The sequence below is a fragment of the Megalobrama amblycephala genome, linkage group LG7, assembly GCF_018812025.1.
Source record: "Megalobrama amblycephala isolate DHTTF-2021 linkage group LG7, ASM1881202v1, whole genome shotgun sequence".
Classification (NCBI taxonomy): Eukaryota; Metazoa; Chordata; class Actinopteri; order Cypriniformes; family Xenocyprididae; genus Megalobrama; species Megalobrama amblycephala.
In genome coordinates, this window is record NC_063050.1 from 19,200,227 (window position 1) to 19,224,694 (window position 24,468).

General features: G+C 35.8%; 1 protein-coding gene across 5 annotated transcripts in view; it reads left to right on the forward strand.

Annotated features, from left to right (window-relative positions):
* LOC125271957 (VPS10 domain-containing receptor SorCS1) overlaps positions 1-24,468 on the forward strand; it is a 230,363-nt gene that overhangs the window by 164,555 nt on the left and 41,340 nt on the right. For all 5 annotated transcript variants that reach the window (XR_007185740.1, XR_007185739.1, XM_048196350.1 and 2 more), the window contains 8 exons: positions 237-395; positions 4,696-4,769; positions 10,234-10,298; positions 11,082-11,200; positions 12,672-12,761; positions 14,916-15,095; positions 18,403-18,549; positions 23,599-23,701. Coding sequence is in view for 3 of the 5 variants with exons in the window: in XM_048196350.1 (XP_048052307.1) it covers positions 237-395; positions 4,696-4,769; positions 10,234-10,298; positions 11,082-11,200; positions 12,672-12,761; positions 14,916-15,095; positions 18,403-18,549; positions 23,599-23,701 (937 nt within the window). In the remaining 2 variants the exon portion in view is untranslated. The remainder of the gene's footprint in view (positions 1-236; positions 396-4,695; positions 4,770-10,233; positions 10,299-11,081; positions 11,201-12,671; positions 12,762-14,915; positions 15,096-18,402; positions 18,550-23,598; positions 23,702-24,468) is intronic.

A 24,468-nucleotide genomic window follows, 5' to 3' on the forward strand; every position in this document is an offset into this window, starting at 1 on the left:
CTGTGATTTGAGACTATTTTTATGTTTGTTTGTTTTTTAAGTTAAACAGAATATGTTTTAATGAGGCAAACATATGCACTGGTCTTGTTATTGCAGTCTCTCATCATTCTACAATGTCTGTTTGTAGACAGAAAATCACAGATGCAGCTCCTCACGTCCACTAGCTGAGGCATTTGGTCCCTGAGAGACAGTGAAGCAACTCTGTAGAGACTAAGAACCTCTTGTCTGTGTTTCAGATCATGTTGCTGACAGATCCAGAGGTGGAGAGCAGTTTGCTCATCAGCTCAGATGAAGGCGCCACCTATCAAAAATACCGTCTCAACTTCTACATCCTCAGCCTGTTGTTTCATCCTGAGCAGGAGGACTGGATCCTTGCTTATGGCCACGACCAGAAGGTACACAATAATTTTAGCTAAATTATTCCTGAAAAATATGGCAAACAACATCTCATTATTGGGAATAGCATTCAGAAAGGCACTCTTCGTGTGGTTCTCTAATTATCAAGCTGTTTTATTGCCAAATATAACCAAATGCAAGAAAGCCAATGGAAAAACACATTTATAGTATTTGCATACTTGATAAACATTAGAGGCACAAACTGCAAAGCAAGACATTATAATAATGAAACGCATGTGTGCAAATGGATGCTAATCTATATTTGGGATTGAAATATGTCCTCAAAGAGCAATTATCAATGCGAGAGGAAATAAGTCTTAAAGAGACAATTTCAGTGAGCTTAAAGTTGGCAATTAAGACAATTTATGGATCCCCAGTCGCAGGGAATTACCATTAATTATATGCTTTCGAGCTCATGGTTTAGGGCTAATAAATTATAAAAAATTTTTGCTCTTCTGAAAAGATTGTTTAACCATCAGATTTAATCATATCAAAAGATAATTTAACTAGTCAAGATTTGTTTTATTTTTTCCTGATGCAACTGATGAATCATTTTAATTCCTCCCCTCTTTAATTTTTGGATTAGATTCATTTCTGAATTGATTTTATTTTTTCTACCCCTTGATAAATAATATAAATGCTTTAAGGTTATGAACATACAATAAAAAAAAAAAAAAAAAAAGTTTTTTTTTTTTTCAAACCTCATCTTCATGAAATGTATATTCAAAAAGAACAAAGTAAAAAAATAAATAAAAATCAGACAAATTACATTTCACAGTGGCATGCAATATAATCAAATACCATGATAGTTTCAAGTCTCGAGTGATGGTGTTAGACAGCACTGACTTCAATTTTGACAAATCAACATTGACTTCACCCTTGAAGGAAGGCCACTGAGAATGAATTACAATTAAATGAACACAATCAAAAAGAATTATCAGCCAATTGAAGGCTAATAGTTGACTGTTTGCACAATGTGCATGACTAGCCACGGCTGAAAGCTGCAAAAGCAAACAGCTCAAAAGGAAAACACAATCACTAGCGTAATTAAACCCTATCCAAATCTATGCTACAAATAAATGCATAATTTATTAGTGTTGACAGATTTTATACCACAGTGTCATTGGCAAAGTTCCTGAGGTTTCTTTTATTATAACAGTAAACATAGATGAGAGAGGAAACAAGCTCAAATGAAAAGCTCAGTAACCTTCATTGGTGAACATATTTGTGTTTCCCTGCTGCTGCTGCTGCTGCTGCAAAAAAAAAAAAAAAAAAAAAAAAAAAAACAGCTTAATTCATACTATGCTGGTCTTAAACCAACTGAACACTAATTCAGACATCCCCAAATTGGGTGACTGGTTTGAAACAGCTAAGACCAGCTTAGGTGAGTTTATGCAGTTGTTTTCAACAGGGCAGTACTCTTTGATTCTGTCTGATTTTGTTTAGTTTGATCCCATTTGTCTATGTCTAAATATGACTAAACTCAGTCATATTTATACACTCAGTCAGGATGTTATATTGGAGACGAGATTGTGATAACACAGTTCTCAACTGATGCAACTGATGCATTGAAACCCCCCACTGTTTTAGAACTGTCTCGCAAAACAGGGCAAAAATATGTTATTTTGTGCGAGGCAAATTAAGCTTCACACCTCAGGAAAACTTTTGCTCAACACTTTAGCAAGTGGCACATGTCATTCCAAAGTGCTGTAAGTACCAGTGTGACATATTTGTATTTGCCATTTATAGAATATGATTTCCCCCAAAGCACTATGCACATAAATAGGATGTTTTTTTTTTTGTTGTTATACTGAGAAGTATATACATGAGTCATTTTTGTGCCTCATTTGGTGCCTCAATTTCAGATCTTCATGTTTGTTGTCTTTCTGAAAATCATTCATAATTTAATTTGCTTGGTTCGAAAATGTAGTTACATTCGTAGGCAGTATTAAGGCGTTTTTGGCATGTTCCTGATGTAAATGATGTTCCAAAAAAGTAGGCAACTTAATTATTCTGCCTTCTAAGATACCTTGTTTTGGATCAATTTTAAGGCAGCATCACATCTTATTTGGATGAAACAATTCCATAATGCATTGCAATAGGGGTGTGACGAGACAGTATTTTTAAGAAATCCTCAATGACAAAATTCATGACTGGACAATTCATGATTAGTCTTCAGGTGCATTTTGAAATGCTTTGACTAATCATCAATGAATGTCATTTCAGTTCTACTTTCTGAGTAGGAATTATCATATGCAGTAAAAGACAACAATATACAAGCACTGTAAAACATTCTGCCACAAACTCAGTCGCTTCAGACCTTACTGTACATGAATTATGAGCTCCCAAAACTTCTGATTGAAGCTGTGTGTGACCTCCTAATTGAACACCTTTCCACAAATTGAACATGGAAATAAAAAAATATATATAATCAAAGTAATCGCTCATTATTCAGAGTGCAAACAGAGACCAAAAAAGAGAACAGAGCTAAGAGGTGGTTACAACTACACAGCCCAGCCTAAGATAGGTTTGATATTGGGAGACAGGTTATTGTATGTAACCTAAATTGCACGCAACAGGGAGCTTGTGTTTTACTTTCGAATTCGTCATCGCACGTACTCTGTGTATAGGGAGCGCGGGTGCTGAGCGCGCATTCTACAAGATTAGACATTTATCAAACGCTTAGGTGAATCTGCCGCCATGGTTTTGTCAGTCATCTCACCTTACTCTCGTCACGTGATCAGTGAACTGTGATTCCTGTTGCACTGTGTGCGACTCTGCAGCTCGTGCTGGATGAGCAGAGAAGACGTTTACAATAGTTTACAATTGAAGCGACCGTTATCCAACTGAATTAAATGTTTTTATTTCTATAAAAAAAGCAAAATGACAGTGGAGACAGTGCCACGGTGGGCACCGTAATGTAATGTGAACATAGCATATTCTATGCTAATTTCACCCTCACGCTCCGTCATGGCGAGACGGCTTTTTACTCAACGAGAAATCTTGTCACATTTTAATATCACGAGATCCCGTGGCACAAGATCTCGCCACACCCCTACATTGCAAAAATCTGTGAAATTAGAAGAGAAATGCTGATTATAAATACACTTCCATTCAAAATGTTGGGTTGGTAACATTTTGTATGTTTGTTTTTTTTATGCTCATCAAGACTAAATTTATTGGTCTCACTTTATATTAAGTGGCCTTAACTACTATGTACTTACATCAAAAAATAAGTACAATGTACTTATTGGGTTCATATTGAATTGCAAAACACATTTGCAGCTATTGAGGTGGAAACGGGTAAGGTTAGGGAAAGCTTAGGTGGTATGGGTAGGTTTAAGGGTAGGGGTAAGGTGTAAGGGATGGGTCAACAGTGTAATTATAAGTGTAATTACAGAAATTAATTACATATGTAATTACATGCAGGTGTTTTTAAAATATAAGTACAATGTAAAAACATGTATGTACACAATAAGTGCATTGTAACAAATGATTAATTTAAATGTAAGTACATAGTAGTTAAGGCCACTTAATATAAAGTGGGTCCAATTTATTTAATCAAAAATATTGAAAAACAGTAATGTTATTATAATTTAAAATAATAATTTAAAAAAATTATATTTGAAATGTAGTTTCATGTCAAATTTTCAGCATCACCCAGTCTTCAGAGTCACATGATCCTTCAGAAATCATTCTAATATGATGATTTGCTGCACAAAATTCATTTCTTCTTATTATTTTTCTATGATTCTATGAATAGAAAGTTCAAAAGAACAGCATTGATTTTAGATATTTTACAATTAATAATATAACAGTTTAACAATTTAAATGCCTTTACTATAACTTTTAATGCAAATTAATGCATCATTGATGAATAAAAATACTGACCCCAGTTTTCAACAGCAGTGTATACTGATAGTATTTCATTCAATAATGAAAAAGGTATTGACAAAAAAGCAATTTCACCCAATATTTGTGTGTATTATGTATTTTTAAGCATATTGGATTATCATGTATATTATCTTAGCAGCATGCTAATGTCAAAATCTGTAGAAATCAGCAATACTTCCATTTTGTGTAGTGTGTGGTGTTGCTGCTAGGTTTCATAATAGTAATAATGTGGCCTAATAATGTAAGCTGCCTATGAATAGAGCTAATGATAAAAAGAGTAAACTAAATTTACCTAAACAATGCCACTAGGCAATTGCACAGTTAAATTATAGCAGCATATTGTACCATGAGAAGTGACAGGAATCATCATACAATCCCTTTGCTAATCCAATATTTCGTCCTCAGCTCTACAGCTCTGTTGAGTTTGGCCGTCGATGGCAGCTCGTTCACGAGCGGGTGGCGCCCAATCGATTCTACTGGTAAGCTCTCTGTGTGATTCCTCCTGCTGCATCTGGAACATCAATCATTTGAACTCCTGCATTCTGTGGCTTATAAAAGAATAAACCAAAGAACACGGATTGTTGTTCAACCCTGATGTGATCTTCCCCACTGTGTTCCACCACTAACGCTATCTCGAGGTTTACGTCCAAACCTTAGAAGTTCTTTAATGAATGTTGTCATTAGACCTTGTTACTGAGTCAGAGTCTGCATTTGCAACGTTGCAAATGATTTAGTCATTAAGAAACCTTATTCAACTTGATCAGGATGGCTAATAGATGTCTAGACTGTGGTGATTAAAGAGACCGGTTGAGAAATAAATTCTAAATGCGATTCGATTTTATGTTTATCTCTGGTCTCAAGTGGACAAGCTGGAATGAACTGAAAAGTGTATTGGGCATGGATCGATTTTTTTTTTTTTTTTTTCCAGACAAGTTTATTTAATATTATAAATATATTCTCTACTAAATCTTGACTACCAGGACAAAAAGTGTGTAGAAACGAAATAAATAAATAAATAAATAATGTACAAAAGAATTAGATTCAGGAATAAAGTCACATCAAATATTTTTACAGCATCTGGCATTTGTATCGATGAATGATTGAACTGAAACTGCAAGATGATTTAAAATTAATTATTTATTGAATTAATCTGGTAGAGATTTGAATCTTGTAGAATTGACAAAATAATTATATTTTCATATCATGTATTAAATGCAGTAGCCATTTTGTTCTTTCTGTTGCTAACTACTGATAAAAGGTAGGACCAAAAAGACTTAAAACTTAATATTTTAAGTGTTTGTATATTTGTTTTCATCCAAACTTGACACATCCATATCCATTCATATCCATTGTGACACTGAAAATATTTTACTGAATTATTTAAAAATACAGTTACACTTTAATTTAAGGTGTCTTTGTTACACTGTAATTAAGTACTGAGTAATATTAAGTCACTATATGTACTTACTATAGGGTTAGGATTAGGGTTTGGCTTGGTTTTGAGTTAATTATCATTATGCATAATTTATAGTTATTACTATAGTAACTGCATGTAACATATGTAACAATGACAGTGTAAAATAAAGTGTTACCAAAAATACACTTGCTAAACTAAAATGTAGCAGGTAAAGCAAGCAAAAAGAAAGAAAATATGTTTTGCTCCATGTCAAGGATCAGTGAGTCATATTGTGTGTTCAATGTGGCAATCACAAATACAATTTACTCTCAACTGACAGGTTTTTTTTTTTTTTTTTTATTGATCATGTCTGTCTTTTACATGCCATGTGCCATCCAAATTCAGATCTAGTCATTTAGCAGCAGGTTGTTGTTTTTTTTGAGGACATTTTTGTGTCGAATCTTTGCATAAGCATGCACAGTCAAAGTGGGACAGAGAGCGAAGACATCAGAGAGTCAGCCTGCAGTACCGTTATTTTTAGTCTGGTAATGATCTACCCTCACAAGTTCCCCTCAATGAACTCTCACATATAGAGTCTTATTATCTGAAGTGAGATGAGACATATAACCCTTACAAATGTGTAGCTATTGACTATGTGAAATTAGATTGTCTCTTTTGATGAGATACACCACCACGGTCACAGCCAGAATATGAGATGATTGAAGAAATGGAGCTTTGAATGGATGAAATGGACTTTTGTATCTGTCAGCGCTTCAAAAGGAACTCAGATCTGATGCGGCCTAATACCACGCAGATTTAGAGTCTTGGTGGAATTGAACAGGTCAGGAACTCCTTTACTTTCACCTTCACAATTGATCTCAAATCGAAATCCAGACAGTTCTTTGTAGATATTTGAAAATGAACCACTCTTTTGAGTAAGCGAGGTTGAAGGGTAATGAAATATAACTAAAGGTACCTGAACAATCTTGCTTGATATACATGCCCACATTGTGTTAACTTGTCTAAATAAGCACTATAATAAGCCTGATATAAATGTAAAGGGAGCGTGTTTGCATTGAAAAGAACAACAATGAATTTAAACCAGCATGACGCAATGCCATGTCTGTGCTTTTTTAGAGTACAACAGTCAGGTTCTGACTGTTCTCATTCATTTTCTCCATAGGGGGATTGATTTTGAACGATAACTTATAAACCTTTAAAGATGGGCCTACTGTGAGCTGAGGCTGTTAAACAATGGTGTATGCTTTTCATAAAGCTACACTGTCAGAAAAAAAAGGTACGCCGCTTTCACAGGGGCAGTACCCTAAGATACAAAAGTGAAAAGGTACATCTTTGTACCTTACTTACCCCTAAATGGTACATAATAGTACCTTAAAGGTACACATTAATACTTTAAAAGTGCATATAAGTACCTTTTCCCTTTTGTACTGCCCCAGTGACAGCGGCATATCTTTTTTTCTGACAGTGTATCAGCCTACATTATTTCAACTTATTTTTTTAAATAATCATGTTTAACAGTGGAATCTACAGGTGCTGGTCATATAATTAGAATATCATTAAAAAGTTGATTTATTTCACTAATTCCATTCAAAAAGTGAAACTTGTATATTATATTCATTCATTACACACAGATTGATATATTTCAAATGTTTATTTCTTTTAATTTTGATGATTATAACTGACAACTAAGGAAAATCCCAAATTCAGTATCTCAGAAAATTAGAATATTGTGAAAAGGTTCAATATTGAAGACACCTGGTGCCACACTCTAATCAGCTAATTAACTCAAAACACCTGCAGAGGCCTTTAAATGGTCTCTCAGTCTAGTTCTGTTGGCTACACAATCATGGGGAAGACTGCTGGCTTGACAGTTGTCCAAAAGGCGCAAGGAGGGCAAGACACAAAAGGTCATTGCAAAAGAGTCTGGCTGTTCACAGAGCTCTGTGTCCAAGCACATTAATAGAGAGGTGAAGGGAAGGAAAAGATGTGGTAGAAAAAAGTATACAAGCAATAGGGATAACCTCACTCTGGAGAGGATTGTGAAACAAAACCCATTCAAAAATGTGGGGGAGATTCACAAAGAGTGGACTGCAGCTGGAGTCAGTGCTTCAAGAACCACTACGCACAGATGTATGCAAGACATGGGTTTCAGCTGTCGCATTCCTTGTGTCAAGACACTCTTGAACAATAGACAGCGTCAGAAGTGTCTCACCTGGGCTAAAGACAAAAAGGACTGGACTGCTGCTGAGTGGTCCAAAGTTATGTTCTCTGATGAAAGTAAATTTTGCATTTCCTTTGGAAATGAGGGTCCCAGAGTCTGGAGGAAGAGAGGAGAGGCACACAATCCATGTTGCTTGAGGTCCAGTGTAAAGTTTCCACAGTCAGTGATGGTTTGGGTGCCATGTCATCTGCTGGTGTTGGTCCACTGTGTTTTCTGAGGTCCAAGGTCAACGCAGCCATATACCAGGACGTTTTAGAGCACTTCATGCTTCCTGCTGCTGACCAACTTTACGGAGATGCAGATTTCATTTTCCAACAGGACTTGGCACCTGCACACAGTGCCAAAGCTACCAGTTCCTGGTTTAAGGACCATGGTATCCCTGTTCTTAATTGGCCAGCAAACTCGCCTGACCTTAACACCATAGAAAATCTATGGGGCATTGTGAAGAGGAAGATGCGATATGCCAGACCCAACAATGCAGAAGAGCTGAAGGCCACTATCAGAGCAACCTGGGCTCTCATAACACCTGAGCAGTGCCACAGACTGATTGACTCCACGCCACGCCGCATTGCTGCAGTAATTCAGGCAAAAGGAGCCCCAACTAAGTATTGAGTGCTGTATATGCTCATACTTTTATAAAATTGCAACAAATGAATTGTACCAAAAGAACACTTTAGCACCACTCCATTGAAGCACTGTGAATGACATACAGTCGGTTTCACTTTGGTCTCAAAATACTTAAAGGGTTAGTTCACCCAAAAATGAAAATTCTGTCATTTATTACTCACACTCATGTCGTTCCACACCCGTAAGACCTTCGTTAATCTTTGCAAATTGAGATATTTTTGTTGAAATCTGATGGCTCCGTGAGGCCTGCATAGGGAGCAATGACATTTCCTCTCTCAAGATCCATAAATGTACTAAAAACATATTTAAATCAGTTCATGTGAGTACAGTGGTTCAATATTAATATTATAAAGTGACGAGAATATTTTTGGTGCGCCAAAAAAACAAAATAACGTTTAGTTTAGTGATGGCTGATGTATCTTGAGAGAGGAAATGTCATTGCTGGCTATGAAAGCCTCACTGAATCATCGGATTTCAATCAAAATATCTTAATTTGTGTTCCGAAAATGAACGAAGGTCTTACGGGTGTAAAACGGTACAAAGGTCAGTAATAAATTACAGAATTTTTGGGTGAACTAACGCTTTAAATATTTGTATGCATAATATGGATCATTTTTAATTTAAGTGTCTTTTGCAGTGCTTCATGGAATTGTAGTTCTTTCCCCCATTAAAGTTAAGTTCACAGTCTTGTACCTTTTGTCTTTATCGTCCAATTTTCAGATTCTTTTTTGCTCTTGTGATTCACCTGTTTTTTTGGTTCATTGCTTATAGCTCTAAATCCCTATGGGAAAAATGAATGAAAAAAAAAAAAACCTTTCGGAACCAAGTTCGCTGAAAAATGGCACTGTAGCACAGCTATCTGGAATATTACATTCTGATTGGTCAATCCCTGTATCTAGCGACCTGAAATTTACTTGTGCTTACTGTCATCATGTCACTGCGGACTCTCTTTTCATACAAACACAATTGATGACATCTTGCATCTTAGTTATGGATTGCACTCAGAGTATAATCATCCAATCTTCCATCCTTCAATCCATCCATCCATCCATCCATCCATCATTTTTGTTGAACCTCCATTCTACATCCTAATGGATTGCGGAATAAACTTGAAAATGAGGGATTTGAGCTGAAATTCTGTGCGCAAAAGCAAAGCCAAGGGATGCTATATTTGTGAAACCGTCAATACTTCCAATAAGTGGCATGATAAAGTCTTGAGCTAGTCTGCTTCTACATTTGTAGGTTCCTCACTGGAGCAGCTCTCTCTGATTTTTCAGTCTCGAATAAATATTTCATGCAACAATGATTTTTTTTCAACACTAAAAAGAGAGAGCTATGTGCACTGCCTGTGGGTGTTCTTGGGAAGCAAATGAGAAGGGCTTACTTTTAATGATGTCAGGATAGGCTCCTCGCTTCTGTCAGAGAGAACAGAAAGATGGAGATGGAAATGGGAGCTTAACAGGACAGGGTGTTCTGATGGTACCACCTTAAACCATATTGCTCCTTTGGGAGGCGAACATGGATCTTTTAGCTAATACAAAAAAAAAAAAAAATCCAATGCCCTTATTTTGACCCATCTGTTATTGTATGGAAACACAAAAGATTTTCTTTTTTCCAAAGCTCATTTTATAAAACACTGCTTTTTTTGTTTTATTTTTCTTTCCTTTTGGCTCTTTAGGTCTAAACTGGGCCTTGATAAAGAGCCGGGCCTGATTCACCTTGAGACCAGCATCTCAGAAACCCGTAAGTCTGAATGGCGCCCCTGGACGTGCTTTGATTACATTTCAGGAAGCTATAATTCAAACACGGCACAAAGCAACACTTAGACGGTTCAAAATAGGTTACACATCAAAATGCAAAATAGACAGTTCTTCACCAGCAAATCCATCTGTCCATATCTGTCATCCGTAATTAAAATTAATGAAGAAACTTGCTGCACAAATTGAGTTAGTCTTTTGTCTGTTGAACCTATATTCCTGTTGATTGACAGACAGAAAGATAAGTTACGTGTGTCAGCTCTACTGGATATGGTCCCTTAAAATACAGTCAGTCAAGTTGTGTGAGGGTTTTTTTTTTCTTTTTTTAGACAGTTTGAGGTTAATATACAAGGGCAATTACATTTTCATTTATAACTCACATACTACTACAGATCTTCCTCTAGTCTTTTGGTAAAGTAACATTTAACTGTGTTGACAGTAACCACACTATAAAGTTACCTATATTGAGAAACACTGAAAAAAATGTAGGGTTTATTTTTAAACAATTTTCACTCAGAAATTGCTAGTAAATTTCACAAATAATTACAAACAAATGGCAAGTTGAAGTAAATGTGTTTTTTGAAGAATTTTGAAGACCGTAATAAAAAAGTGTCACATTTGGGCCTTGTGCAATTACCCCCAGCCTTTCTTACCCCTACTAATCTTTCAGGTCAGAATAACATCCTTTCATAGTTTCCTATCATTTGGTTTATAGTATGATAGAAACCAATTATACCTTCATCTCTTTCTGCCATTTGTCCTGTTGCAGAGGCTTTGTATGTCACATGTAAACTTCAGAACTGCACAGATGCCAACAAGGGCAAACCTTTTCCTGGATACATTGACCCCAACTCCCTGGTGGTCCAAGATGAGTATGTGTTTGTCCAGGTGAGTAAATTATGGAGGGGACTAGTTATTAAGAATTGCTAGTTATTAACTCGCAATTGAAAGAAGTCTGTATTGTGAGATATGAACTCGCAATTGCGAGATATAAACTCAGAATTTTGATATATAAATAAATTTATTATCTCACAATTCTAAGAGAAAAGGTCATATTTGCGAGATATAATTGAGAGATTAGCTAACAATTGCGAGCTTATATCTTACAATTCTGTCTTTATTTCTCGCAATTGCCAATTATAATGTCTGAATTTAAACTCGCATTTGCAAGAAAACATGTCAGAATTGTGAGATAGAAAGTCACTTTTATTTTCTATTCCGTGGCGGAAACAAGCGTCCATATTAATGCACTTAGGTATGGCTGTAGCAATAAATACTTTTCTTACAATATTGCATTGATATTTATTTATCAGTATTTTAGCATTTCCTACAGTTCAATTACACTTGTATTTATTCAGTTATTCAACTATATTTACCTATATCCTTAAATATTAACTTCAGCATAAACGTGATATTTTCGAGGAGAGTTCTCTTTTATTTTAGTCAAGTACCTTCATTAAATGACCTTCAGGTATATGTTTGCACTTCTCCAAATTATTTAATGGAATGGATATTTTCTTTTAAGCTCTTGTTTTAGCATGACGATTGATTGACGGTCCTTCACAGATGTGCAGGACACATCTGGACAAATGCAATGTTGATGCATAACTTTGTAGCTACCTTTGAATATTTCAGGCCCTGTTTACACCTGTATTAAAGGGTTAGTTCACACAAAAATGAAACTTCTGTCTGTAATTACTCACCCTTATGTTGTTCCAAACCCGTAAGACCTTCATTCATCTTCAGAGCACAAATTAAGATATTTTTTATGAAATTCAAGAGCTCTCTTTACTGTCAACTGCTTATGAGACTTAGAAAAGATTGTTGAATAAAATCGTTATTTTTGTTTTGTTTTTGCTGTAGTCATGTGGACTATTTTAGCAATGTCTTTAGTACCTTCCTGGGCCTTGACAGTGGTAATTAAATTGCTATCTATGGAGGAGACAGAGAATTCTTGGATTTCATAAAAAAAAAAAAAAAAAAAAATATATATCTTAAATTGTGTTCTGAAGATGAATGAAGGACTTATGGGTATGGAACGACATGAGGGTGAGTAATTAATGACTAACCCAACGAACTAACCTTTTAAGCACTTATCTCAATAGCGCTTAAGCTTAATACCACGTGTAAACATGGTCTGTGCCATATTGGGGAACACTGAAGCAAATAATCTAATCCTTCAAATTCAGTGTTATGCATTTGGCACAGTTTCAGCTGCGATCTAATTATGATTGAATCGTGGCAAACATATCGCCAATAGCCAGCCCTAATACGTGACCAATATCTGGTGGCACTTTCAATGTTACTTCTTTCTAAAGTGTCTTTGTCCTGTCTGTTTGTGATCCCTCCATTACCCAAGGTGTCAACCGGTGGTCGGCCAATCTACTATGTGTCATCCAGGCGAGATGTGTTTACACCCATGAAGCTTCCCAAATACACCCTTCCAAAGGTAGGGTAGCTTATTCACACTTGCTCGACACGAAGTCAGAATCTGCCACACTGTGACAGAGTAAACAGACATTGCTATTTCAGACCCAGATCATCATGTCCCTCGATGTTAGCCTTTGAAGCTTCAAACCTTTACAAAATCCGATTTTTTCCCTGGCATCTGGCAGGCTCTTACTTCTGAGCGAGTGAATTCAGGGACGCAGATGCTACCGCGGTCCCTCGTCTCTCAGGATGCTGTGTTATTATTCAAAGCTTAAAATCTGCTGCGCTCACATGACAATTAAACATGTTTTATTCAATCAAGCTCTCGGCGCTCCTTAAAGCACACACCCAGCAACCCTTGCACGGTCTGGGGTAGATGAAATTCGCAAACTGCCAGCATGTGGTTTTGTTGAATTTGCCCAACTGACAAGCTCAATTTAAGGCTAATAAGAATATTTGCCGTACGCCGGAGCTGTGAGCAAAACAAGGCAGGTGAGAGTTGGGTCTGATACTGATTATTAATCGGATTCAGCTCAGTAGGGTGAAACCACCACTGCACTCCAGCTGTCCCCTGCCATCCCGGCAGCAACATTCATATTCAATCTCACTTGATTAGAGGCAAAAATCACATTAAAGGTTAAAGTCATCCTCCTTTGATGTATGTAAATATGAAATGTAAAGGTGTTTTGATGTTTTGAATATTGAAAGGCACTTTGAAAGCCTACTTTTTCTTTCTGACAAAAAAGTGAATGAAGTTTATTAACTTTTTTAGCATTATATCGTATAGTATTTATCTATTTGAATATATTTTAAAATGGGATTCATTCTGATGGCAAAACTGAATTTTCTTCAGCGTCACATTGATCATATAATAATATGCTGATTTGCTACTCAAGAAGTAAAGAGAGATGAATGACAAGACAATGGTGGAGGATTTGGTGCGCAACAGATCCTGAGCATCAATGGCCCTGTCCCAAAGGGCACACTTCATATGCACTTTCTGTCTTGTGTACTTACAATGGCTGCCGCGTGCGCATGTCCATCAAGTCCATGAGACTGTAGGATGCCCCATTTGTCATTTTAGCTTTCAAAAGGGTGCTCGCGAGCGCCCCCTTTGCGGTCGATATGTGCCCTCGATGCACAATGAAGCAAGCTCCGCAGCATACTTCTACTCGACAGTTAAAGCGGTTTTACGTCAAGAAAGTGTAGACTTGTCTGAAGACCGCATTTGGGACAGGGCCAATGATAACAACTACACACGGCACACTAATCCACAAATTTATGGAACGCCATACAGGTCATATTTCGTCATTAACCAAATGCCTGGTGTCCAGAAAATGTCTGGTTTTACTGCATTTAGACGAAAAGACGCCACAAAATATAGTATTCTGTAGTACAAGCGGTGTAAATTACAGCGTTTTCACTACAGATCCGCCATTAATATCTGCAATTTTGATCTATTTGGCTGTCCATACAAATGCACGCGAGAGATCCACACACACAGAAATCCACAAATACACACGGGATTGCAAATTCAAAAGCAAGATTAAAAGCAAGCACACATTCAAAAGTGATTTCAATACCCCACATAATGACAGCATAATACCGGTTTTGTCACAAGCTTATATACCGGTGTGAAAATTTCCTCACAGTGACATCCTTAGTTCAGACACATTTTAATGTTGTGATTAGTAATTCTTTATAATTTGTCCTAGTTGAATGAGGTAATTAATGAGGCTGATCTTATTCAGTAAGTATTGAATACCTAATAAGGAACTGTCTTAGTACTAAATTTGTTATTGCTTACTGATTAGTTAAGCTTGTTTCCATATTAGTTAATAGTAGTAGCTGAAGCTTTAATGGAGTAGGTCACTACTAATTTGTTTTGCATTTCTTCCTGCATAGGTATTAATGACAGACCATTATTCTAAAGTCTTACCTAAATTACTATACAGAACCGAAATCATGCAGCTACACTGGGCTGAATGTGATCCACAGCCTAGTGCATCTATTTTAACTTACTATTATAAAACATTCCAGAACGTGTCAGATTTATTGACTTCTTTTTATTGACATGTATATAACTATTTGGAGAACACCAGAGGCTAAAGATTATTTTGTCAAATAAATCACAGAGGTCTGTTTTATGAAACATCTTTTCCTTTATCCTCAGGATCTGCATGTGATCAGTACAGATGAGAACCGGGTCGTGGCAGCGGTTCAAGAGTGGAACCAGAATGACACTTACAACCTGTATGTGTCAGAGGCTGGAGGCATTTACTACACACTGGCTTTGGAGAACGTCATGAGCAGTATGGGTCCAGAGGGAAATGTCATGATAGATTTATATGAGGTACAGAGAGGTGTCATTTACTTTCCTCACTACACACTGTACAGATGTATGCTGATCACTGTTTCATATTTAAATTTCTCTGGGTATTAAAAGCATGAGCAAATTGGATACACTAATTAATGCTAATTGATTGTAGTGGTAATTGATTTAATAGCAACACTAATTAATTTAGGTTTCATAATTACATAATTATCAATGGGTTATCTAAACAAGGAGCAGTTAGGAACCTTGGAATAAAGCTGTATGCTGTCTATGGATCTAAATATATCACAATAGGTGAAATCTATTGATGTGTTAATTTCATAGCATATTTTGTGCAAAAATAAAATGCAGATTTATGCTAATTATGTGAATTCACTATTATTAACTTTAACATTTTTGTATTACTATTATACAAAGTTCCAATGCAGCAATTCACAACATAAATTTTTGACCAGATGTTGGTATTAGCTCCAGAAATAAATACAAATAAGGAAATCATAATACTACAATTAATAATAAAAAAAAATATTAATAAAAAAAATATATATATATGTGTAATAAAGTGAAATGACATGGGAAAAAAGTATTGAACACATTAAGAAAAAGCAGTACACTAAGGCAAGTTAAGAAAGCAACAAATTTCACTAAGTAGTTCTACCTCCTATCTGTGCAAATTAGAATCAGTAGAGTTAGTGCATGTTGTTAGGTTAGAAAAAGGCTTACCCACCTCTGAATGCAAGTATTGGACATCTCATGATGGGTAGAGGCAAAGAGCTCTCCCAAGACTTTCACAACAAGATTTCTGCCGTAAATAACAATGGTACTGGTTACAGAAGGATTTTCCAACTCCAAAATGTTCCTGTAAGCACTATTGGGGCCATTTTCCACAACTGAAAGGAACATCATTCCACCATCAACTGGCCATGCAAAGGAGCTCCTCGCAAGATTTCTGATCAGGGATTCAGAAGGTTAGTCAGAAGTGTAGCCCAAGAACCACGGACCACTCAGAAAGAGGTCCAGAAAGACTTGGAGGCAGCAGGTACATTTGTCACAGAGAAAACAATAGGAAATGCACTCCACCTCCACAGCCTCCATGCACGCTCACCACAGAAAGCTCCATCATTGAAGAAAAGGCAAACCTGTCATATGATGTTTTCTACACAACATTTGGAAAGGTCTGAACTACTGGGAAATTTAGTGTGGTCAGATGAGACAAAAATTAAACTTTTGGCAACAATACCACATGCCATGTTTGGAGGAGAAATGGCTTTGCATATGACCCTAAAAATACCACACCAACTGTGATGTTTTCGAGGTGGAAGCATCATGGTATGGGGCTGTTTCTCTTCTTATGGTATTGGCAGAATCAATATTATTGAAAGGAAGATGAATAGAGACATGTACTGGGAATTCTTGAGATGAATTTGTTGCCATCCACCAGGATGATGAAGATGAGACTTTGGTGGACCTTCCACCAGGACAGCAATCCAAAACACACTGCAAAGGAGAGTTTGAATTGCTTCCAGAAGAAGAAAATAAAGTTGTCCCAATAAATCACCAGACCTAAACCCAACTGAGCATTTGTGGAAGGAACTGAAGATCAAAATTCACAAGAGAGACCCCCAGAATATTCAAGATTTAAAGTTTGGTCATACAGGATGCGCCTTGAATCATTCCAAAAATTTTTGTCATTACAAAAAAGACTTTTCCACCAACTATTAAATACAATTTCAGTTGTTCATTTATTTTTTCCTGAGTCATTTCCATTTATTACATATAGCTTTTTTATGTTTTGGAAAATTATGATTTCTTTGTTTGTGTCTATTGTGTAGTAGTCTGTTCAAAATTTTATGTGAATTGCTGCATTGGAACCTTGCTTAATAAAAAATTTGAAAAAATAAATAAAAAAATGTTGACATATTCAATACTTGAATATACTCAGTCTCTTTATTATGATACAAACAGAAAATACAGGAAATATGTACACAGAATGTAAAAAAAGCAAAAATCAGTATTTAGTATGTTTAGTATTTAAGCAAAAATCAGTGTGTATATATATATATATATATATATATATATATATATATATATATATATATATCCTATTTGTATATTACAAATACCAAAAAACATACTTGGGTACACTTTATTTTACAGTTACATGTAGTTACTATAGTAATAACTATACAACATATAGTAATAACCCTACAACAAACCTAATCCTAACCATAACCCTATAGCAAGTACATGTAGTTAATTAATATTATTCAGTACTTTAATGTATAATTAGACAAGAACACCTTAAAATAAAGTGTAACCCATTCTTGAAATCGGATTTGGCTGTTGGCACTAAAACACATCCCATTTTACTCAGATTTCAAACCACATATGGGTTGAACAAATTATTTAAAGTTTTTGTTTTGTTCAGACTACAAACAACTAAGTGGATATAATAAAAAATATTTTGCAGTCTTTTTGAACAAAACCTGTTTCCAATTTCTGATCTACTGTTGGTTGACTGATCAATGTCTTTGCAAATAACTGTATGCTACATGACATCTTGCAGTCTGAGAGCAGGTAGGGCTTTGGAGTGTTCTTAGTTCACAAGTTTTTATAGTACTGCAATTGGGTCTGATAGTGCTGACAGCGCACAAAAGGCACCACCGGAGTGAAGCCAGTGATTAGGGTTTGGGTATAGACCGCTCGTCTCTTTAAAGAATACGGCAGGGGTCTATTCATGCACCTCTAGATGGAACGTCTCACGCAGCTGCACATTGCAACAGAGGCCAGCAGGTGTCAAGCTATCTCCTGATCAAATAATTAAACTGTTGATGATAGCAACCCCCATAAAATCACATTTGGCCCTCGGATAGGCTGAAGAGTCCGGTGACTTGATTGAGGTCGCCACCTCCATGTAACATATGCTAAAATCTCAGCCGTTGGCGAGATTGAAATATTCGTCAATTATTGAATAGTGAGTGCCCTGCGAGGCCCATCCTAGGCTGCCTCTCCTCCTCTCTAGTGCTTCCTGGCCCTGAAGAGATGTCACTTCTGTTCAGGACGGACATGGATTACCTTCTCATTCCCTTACATACTCTCATTCCACTCCAACAGATATATTTTTCCAAGAACTGCTATATGTACGGCACTTTTTAGAAGTTCACTTGGCTGGGTTTAGTGCCCCAGGGACACTAAGTAATAAATGCATCATAGGCTTGTTTACCTATAGGAAAAAAAATGTTGAAATTGTGTAACTTTACAAATATGATTATTAGTGGTGTATCTCTTCCTCATTATTTTACTTTGTTTATGTTTGCATCCCTAGGTGGCAGGGATAAAAGGCATGTTTCTGGCCAATAAGAAGCTAAATAATGAGGTGAAGACATATATAACCTATAACAAAGGCCGAGACTGGAGGCTCCTGCAGGCTCCCTCAGCTGATCTCAGAGGGAACCGAATCCATTGCATACTGGTGAGTGGAAGTGTGGGAAAACAGAAAGTAAGAGATTTGTTCAAATTTATCATTCACAGATGAGCCTTATGAGGTCAATGCACTTTCCAATGCCCAATGAATCATTAAACATGGCTGGGTGTTTCTTCAACTACAGGCACTTTGGATTGAGTTTTATTAAAACTAACAGATTTCAGTTTTTTTTTTTTTTTTTTTAATGAAGATCACATTAAATCTGCCTGGGATTTTTTTTTTTTTTTTTTTTTATCACATCTTCATCATTTATTTTTTGCTTCTTTTTGCCTCTTTGTTCCAAACCCAGACTTTCAATCGTAATATATGAAAATCCATGATAAAATATGAATATGAACTATGATTATATGATAACTATTACAAAGAGTTAAATAATCATAACCCATTTCAATATTAATTGTGTGAAAATGAATTATTAGACAAATTCAAATCCTGAAATATTTCCATCATTTCCACCCCATCCAACAATTTTTGCCCTAATAAAAGTTCTTTTTTTTTTTCTTTTCTTTTTTTGTATTTTGTTACCAAGGAGACAGCTGTGTCAATGAAGGAGCATACTTGAAATATGAGATGTGATGTGAAGGGGAAAAAAGCAGACAAATAAAGATAAATAGCCTATCACTTGTGAACAGAATATTTTATTGTGTGTCATTTCCAATCAAGCTGTCATTTTATCAAATTATGTAAACGGTGTGAAAATGTTATTTGATTTGATACATAAAATGTTAGCTATGAAATTAGTCTTTGCAAGAGCAAAGAGTCTGACCTTTTAGTCCAAAAAATGTTTTAATTTTGTAAAAAATTCTGTCATCATTTCCATCACCGAATGCTATAAAGCACCATATATAATTTGAGATCAGTATTATTATTAACTAACTAGGGGTGTGGTGATACACTTAGCTCATGAGACAAGACAATACATGATATTGGGTTCACATAAACAAGACGAAGAAATCTTCAGTGATGAAAAATATGACTGGAAAAATAGTTTTTATTCAACTAAAAGTCACAAATTGCAAAACAGTGCAGGTGCATTTTGAATTTTTTTAACTAATCTAGGGCTGTCTCTAACAATTATTTTGGTAATTGAGTAATCAGTCGATTATTTTGACGATTAATCGAGTAATCAGCTAATATTAGTTTGAGGTAATAAAACTAGACTTAAGGCGAACAATAGCCTGTCAAATTACTTAAAATACATATATGATATCAGTGAAGTAATAGTAATTGGTTCAAAAAAAGTATAAAAGCAAGTAATCATATGGTTCTATTGAACAACACTTAAAATTCATAATGTCATATACATAATATAAACATAATCAACTTATGTACATTACGTATTATAACAAATGCCTACAGAGGGCACCAACAGCCTGGTGATTGTTGTTACACTTTACTGCATGATCAAATCATTGTATAATGTTGGTCAAACAACATTTAATTCAAATGTCCACTTAATTTTTAATATTTGACCACTAATTGTTCTAAAAAAAAAAAAAAAAAATGTGAGCATCAAAACATGCAAACTAAGAGCGAGGGTTTAAACTGAGTGTGTATGTTGCTGTGTCAACCACTCTTATCAACGTAAACATATGTTTGTCTCTATTGATTTTGTTAATTGAAGCCTAATGCATTATGTAGAATAGTGTTGTGAGAGAGATATCGAGTGACCGAGTGTATTACCTACATTCAGATTTAGCATTTTCCTTCACATCAGTCCTATGTTCATAATAATAAATCCGTTTGTTGTTTGATGTCCGCTGCGATCTTGCCCTTTTAACAGTTAAAGGTGGTACAGAGGATGTTTTCGTCGACTGAGTTTTTGAAATGAGCGTTTGAAATGATACACATTTTACGACTAGCTAAAACATTCTGACTGTGCTCAACATACAGCGATAGTTTCCTGCTCCTGAAGCAGATTTATATACTTTCACATGGAATTTGAACACCGACTGTAATCGCAGACTGAAAGCAACTGGCTCTGACTGGACGCGTTTGAGCGCGATCAGTCATAAGTATCAATTTACATTCATAATCGGCCTTACAATCGTTAAGCCGCGCACACACTTAGTGGATTCATTATGTCGGACTCACCTCATAATCTGCAGTTGTTACTCCTGTCTCCTGACAAAAACATTGCATGCGGCGCATGTAGTGTGGAAAGTTACTAGAGCGCGCAGCCGCGCGTCTCTCACAAGGAACGTCATGGCAGTGATTGACAAGCCAGAGGGCCAATCCGCGCACGTCTCTCACAATGGCAGTGATTGACAAGCCAGAGGGCCAATCGTTTACGCGATGATCACGTAAACGATTGGCTGATGTTTTTAAGGCCCTACCTCGTGCACAGATGATGTATATTAATATTATTACTTTCAGTGCACCTAATAAATAGTCTTTTATCACTTAGTAAAGACAGTTTCAAGTAATATTGCAAAAATGTATAAAACAAAACATCCTCTTTACCACCTTTAATGGGTTTCCCCATGCCCTGCTGACACTGACAGCGCTAATCAAAGCATTTGTCATTTGCATCTTGTTTCATGTTCACAACAAGTTTCAATATAAAAGTCTTTGCGACTGAGTGACTCGCTCATAAACACAGTCTATGTCGCCATCTAATGGCGAAATAATGTAACTTCTTTTGCTGTTCACAGTCGGGGACTTTTTTTTCCAGCGAAAGGAAGGCTTTTTTAATGATTTTACTTCATGAAAGTTACATATTTGTATTGTGTGGTAACTGTTGAATAAAACCAATAAGCCCTGTGAAGCCATGGTTTACATTGAATTTTTACATTGTTTCCCCCTTAGCTGTTATAAATTCACTGTAAACCACGGCTTCTTGGGGCTTATTGCTTTATTTTAAAATCTGATGGACAACAATTCAGTTATTTAGAAACATATTTATATGTTGGCGTACGTTAATAAATGATTTATGTTACAAATCTGGTTAAATGGCACACATTGTGTTCCCAGATGAACGTTATAAGCAACCCAAACTCATAGCATATGCAGAGATAGAGTTTGTAAACCGAGGTGCTGAGACGCACTCCACACATGTAAATGATAACAGTACAACACTTCACTATGAAACACAAAGCATGTGAGACTTTATATGTGTTCCCTTTATATATGTTCCCAAATGGAATCCAAATAAAGAGCACATGCAGAGACTGAGTTTGCTTGGAGCAGCATTTACATGTTTCTTCTGAGATGCTGGAAGAAACGTGTAATCTGCACACATGTAAATAATTAAAACATCACCCTTCATTCTGAAAGCAGCAGCGCATATATTAATTTAAATGAATCACAGCATTTGTGATTTCACAATAGCACCATGCTATATTATGATTTTAAATTATTTTATAAAACGTTAAGTTCCTGTCCTTGATTCTGATTGGTCAATAGCTGTGTTTTATTCATGATAAAACACGGCTATGACCGATTCACCCAATGGTTCTGTGTATCACTGCACAACACTCTTAGCAACCACTTTGCAACATAAACTGTATGTTCTCAATTGAAATTGTTCATTGAAACGCATTGTAGCGAGTTTATTATCTGCATTCAGATTTAGCATTTTCCTTCAGGTCATTCCTATGTTCATAATAAAACATCTGTTTAAATGTCTGATGTATTATCTTGTCCTTTTAACATTTAAGGGGTTTACCCATGGCTGACAGGGATAGCCAAAGCATTTGTCAGTTGCGTCTTGTTCCGTGTTCACAACAATTCAATCTTTTCAATGTAAAAGTCTTTGCTAGTGACTGACACACTAATAAAGACAGTCTTTGCTGTCATCTATTGGTGTAATAATGCAACTTCTGTTGCTGTTCACTGTCAGGTACTATTTTTTTCTGGTGGAAGGAAGGATTTTAGTGAAAGTTTACTTCATGAAAGTTGCATTGATACATGTTGTTTGGCCTTGAATATTTGTATTGTGTGGTAACTGTTTTATAAAAGCAATAAGATACCCGAGGCTAGTTCTGTATTGTGAATAAGTCACGGCTGAAGGAGTTGCAGGCGCTCCGCTTCACGTTATGTCTAACAACACCCTTCAGCCGTGACTTATTTACGATACAGCACAGCCTCTCATACCTTATTGCTTACTTAATATATAGTTCAGCCCTATAAGACGGTCTAATAATGCACATGGATTCTCTTCCATGGAATGCACCATTTCCAGCATTTTGCCAGTTAATCGACACGTGTAAATTGTAATCAAGGGTTCTTTTTTTCCCTTTCTTTTCTTTTTTTTTTTTTTTTTTAATTAAGCACTTTAATTTAATCGAATAATTGTGTCCTCTGTCTGACATTGTTTTATACCAATTTAACTAGTAAAATTTTGAAAAGTGTGTTTTAAGACAATTTGTTTTCTAATGCTCTATACAGAGCCAAAAGTGTAGTTGAAGAAACACTCAGCTAGATATGGTAATGATTGATCAAATTTTGCACAATAGCTTCATCATATTAGAATAATAATAATAAAAAAGTTAATAATATGCAAACAGAATATGTATTCCTGTGGACATGGGCGTTTGGAATAGGTCTATGTAATCAGTGCTGCTTGTCATTTCAAATGACAAGACATATATTTCATTCCGTGGAGATGTTATCCATTCCTGGTGAATGGCCTCCGCAACCCCCCCCAAAATGCAAACAAAAATAATTACCCTTTGATAAACTCAACTAATTAATGGTCCCCACTGTTGGCCTTGCCTTCACCATCCATTACAGAGCTATTTGTTAGAAAATGTCAAAGTTTTAATAAACCCCTAAACAACCCTTGCAACATGTGCTTACCATTGGCATTTCCAGACTTATAATGAGAATTGTGTCACTAAAGGTTATTCCAATCAAAATTAATGTTGGGAGGGAAAAAGTCGCAAGCCTTTTGCTGTTATGGGATTTTTTAAATGGGATTTTATTCAAGCCCAAACACAATGACAGTTTAGTGGAGGCCACACACTGGGGTTTTTTATTGATTAAGAGACCCTGCTTGATCTGGATGATTTTTGTGTGTGTGTGTGTTGCTTCTAGCCGTACTGTTCGCTTCATCTTCACCTGCACGTGTCAGCAAACCCGTACACATCTGGAAATATAGCCAGCAGAGAGTCGGCTCCTGGAATCATAGTGGCGTCAGGTGAGTTTGGGTGAAAGGACTGATCCTGTAATTTAGAGAGAAATTTTCCTTGAAACAAAATATTTTTTAATTTTAATTTATAATTTATCATTATTGTTACTATGGCAAAAACATAATAGATGGGATAACGCAGAGTGATCTCATTTCATACATAAAGTGTACATGTGCAATACCTTTCAAAAGTACAACAATTTTTATTGTTTTTGAAAGAAGTATGTTATGTTCACCAAGGCTGCATTTATTTAATTGCAATTGTGAGTTATAAACTTAGAATTGCGGGACATAAATGTGCAATTCTAAGAAAAAAAGTAATCTCACGATTTTGACATTTTCTTGCAATTGTGAGTTTATATCACAATTCTAACAAAAAAAGTCAGAATTGCAGAAGTCGTAGTTATGAGAATGAAGTTAGAATTGTAAGATAAAAAAAAGTTGCAATTGTGAGAAAACAATTTATGTATTGAAATTCTGACTTTATTTCTCAAAATTGTAACATTTCTCAGAATTGCAACTTTAAATCTTGCAATTCAGACTTTATAACTCAATTGCGAGTTTATATCTCAATTCTGAGGGGAAAAAAAGTCAAAATTGCGACTACATATCAATGTAATATCAAACTTTTTTCTCAGAATTACGACTTCATTTCTCACAATTCGAATTTTATAACTCAAAATTGTGAGTATGTATCTCAATTCTGAGAAAAAAGTAAAAAGTGCGAATTTATAGCTCAAAATTCGGACTTTATTTCTCAAAATTGCAACTTTATA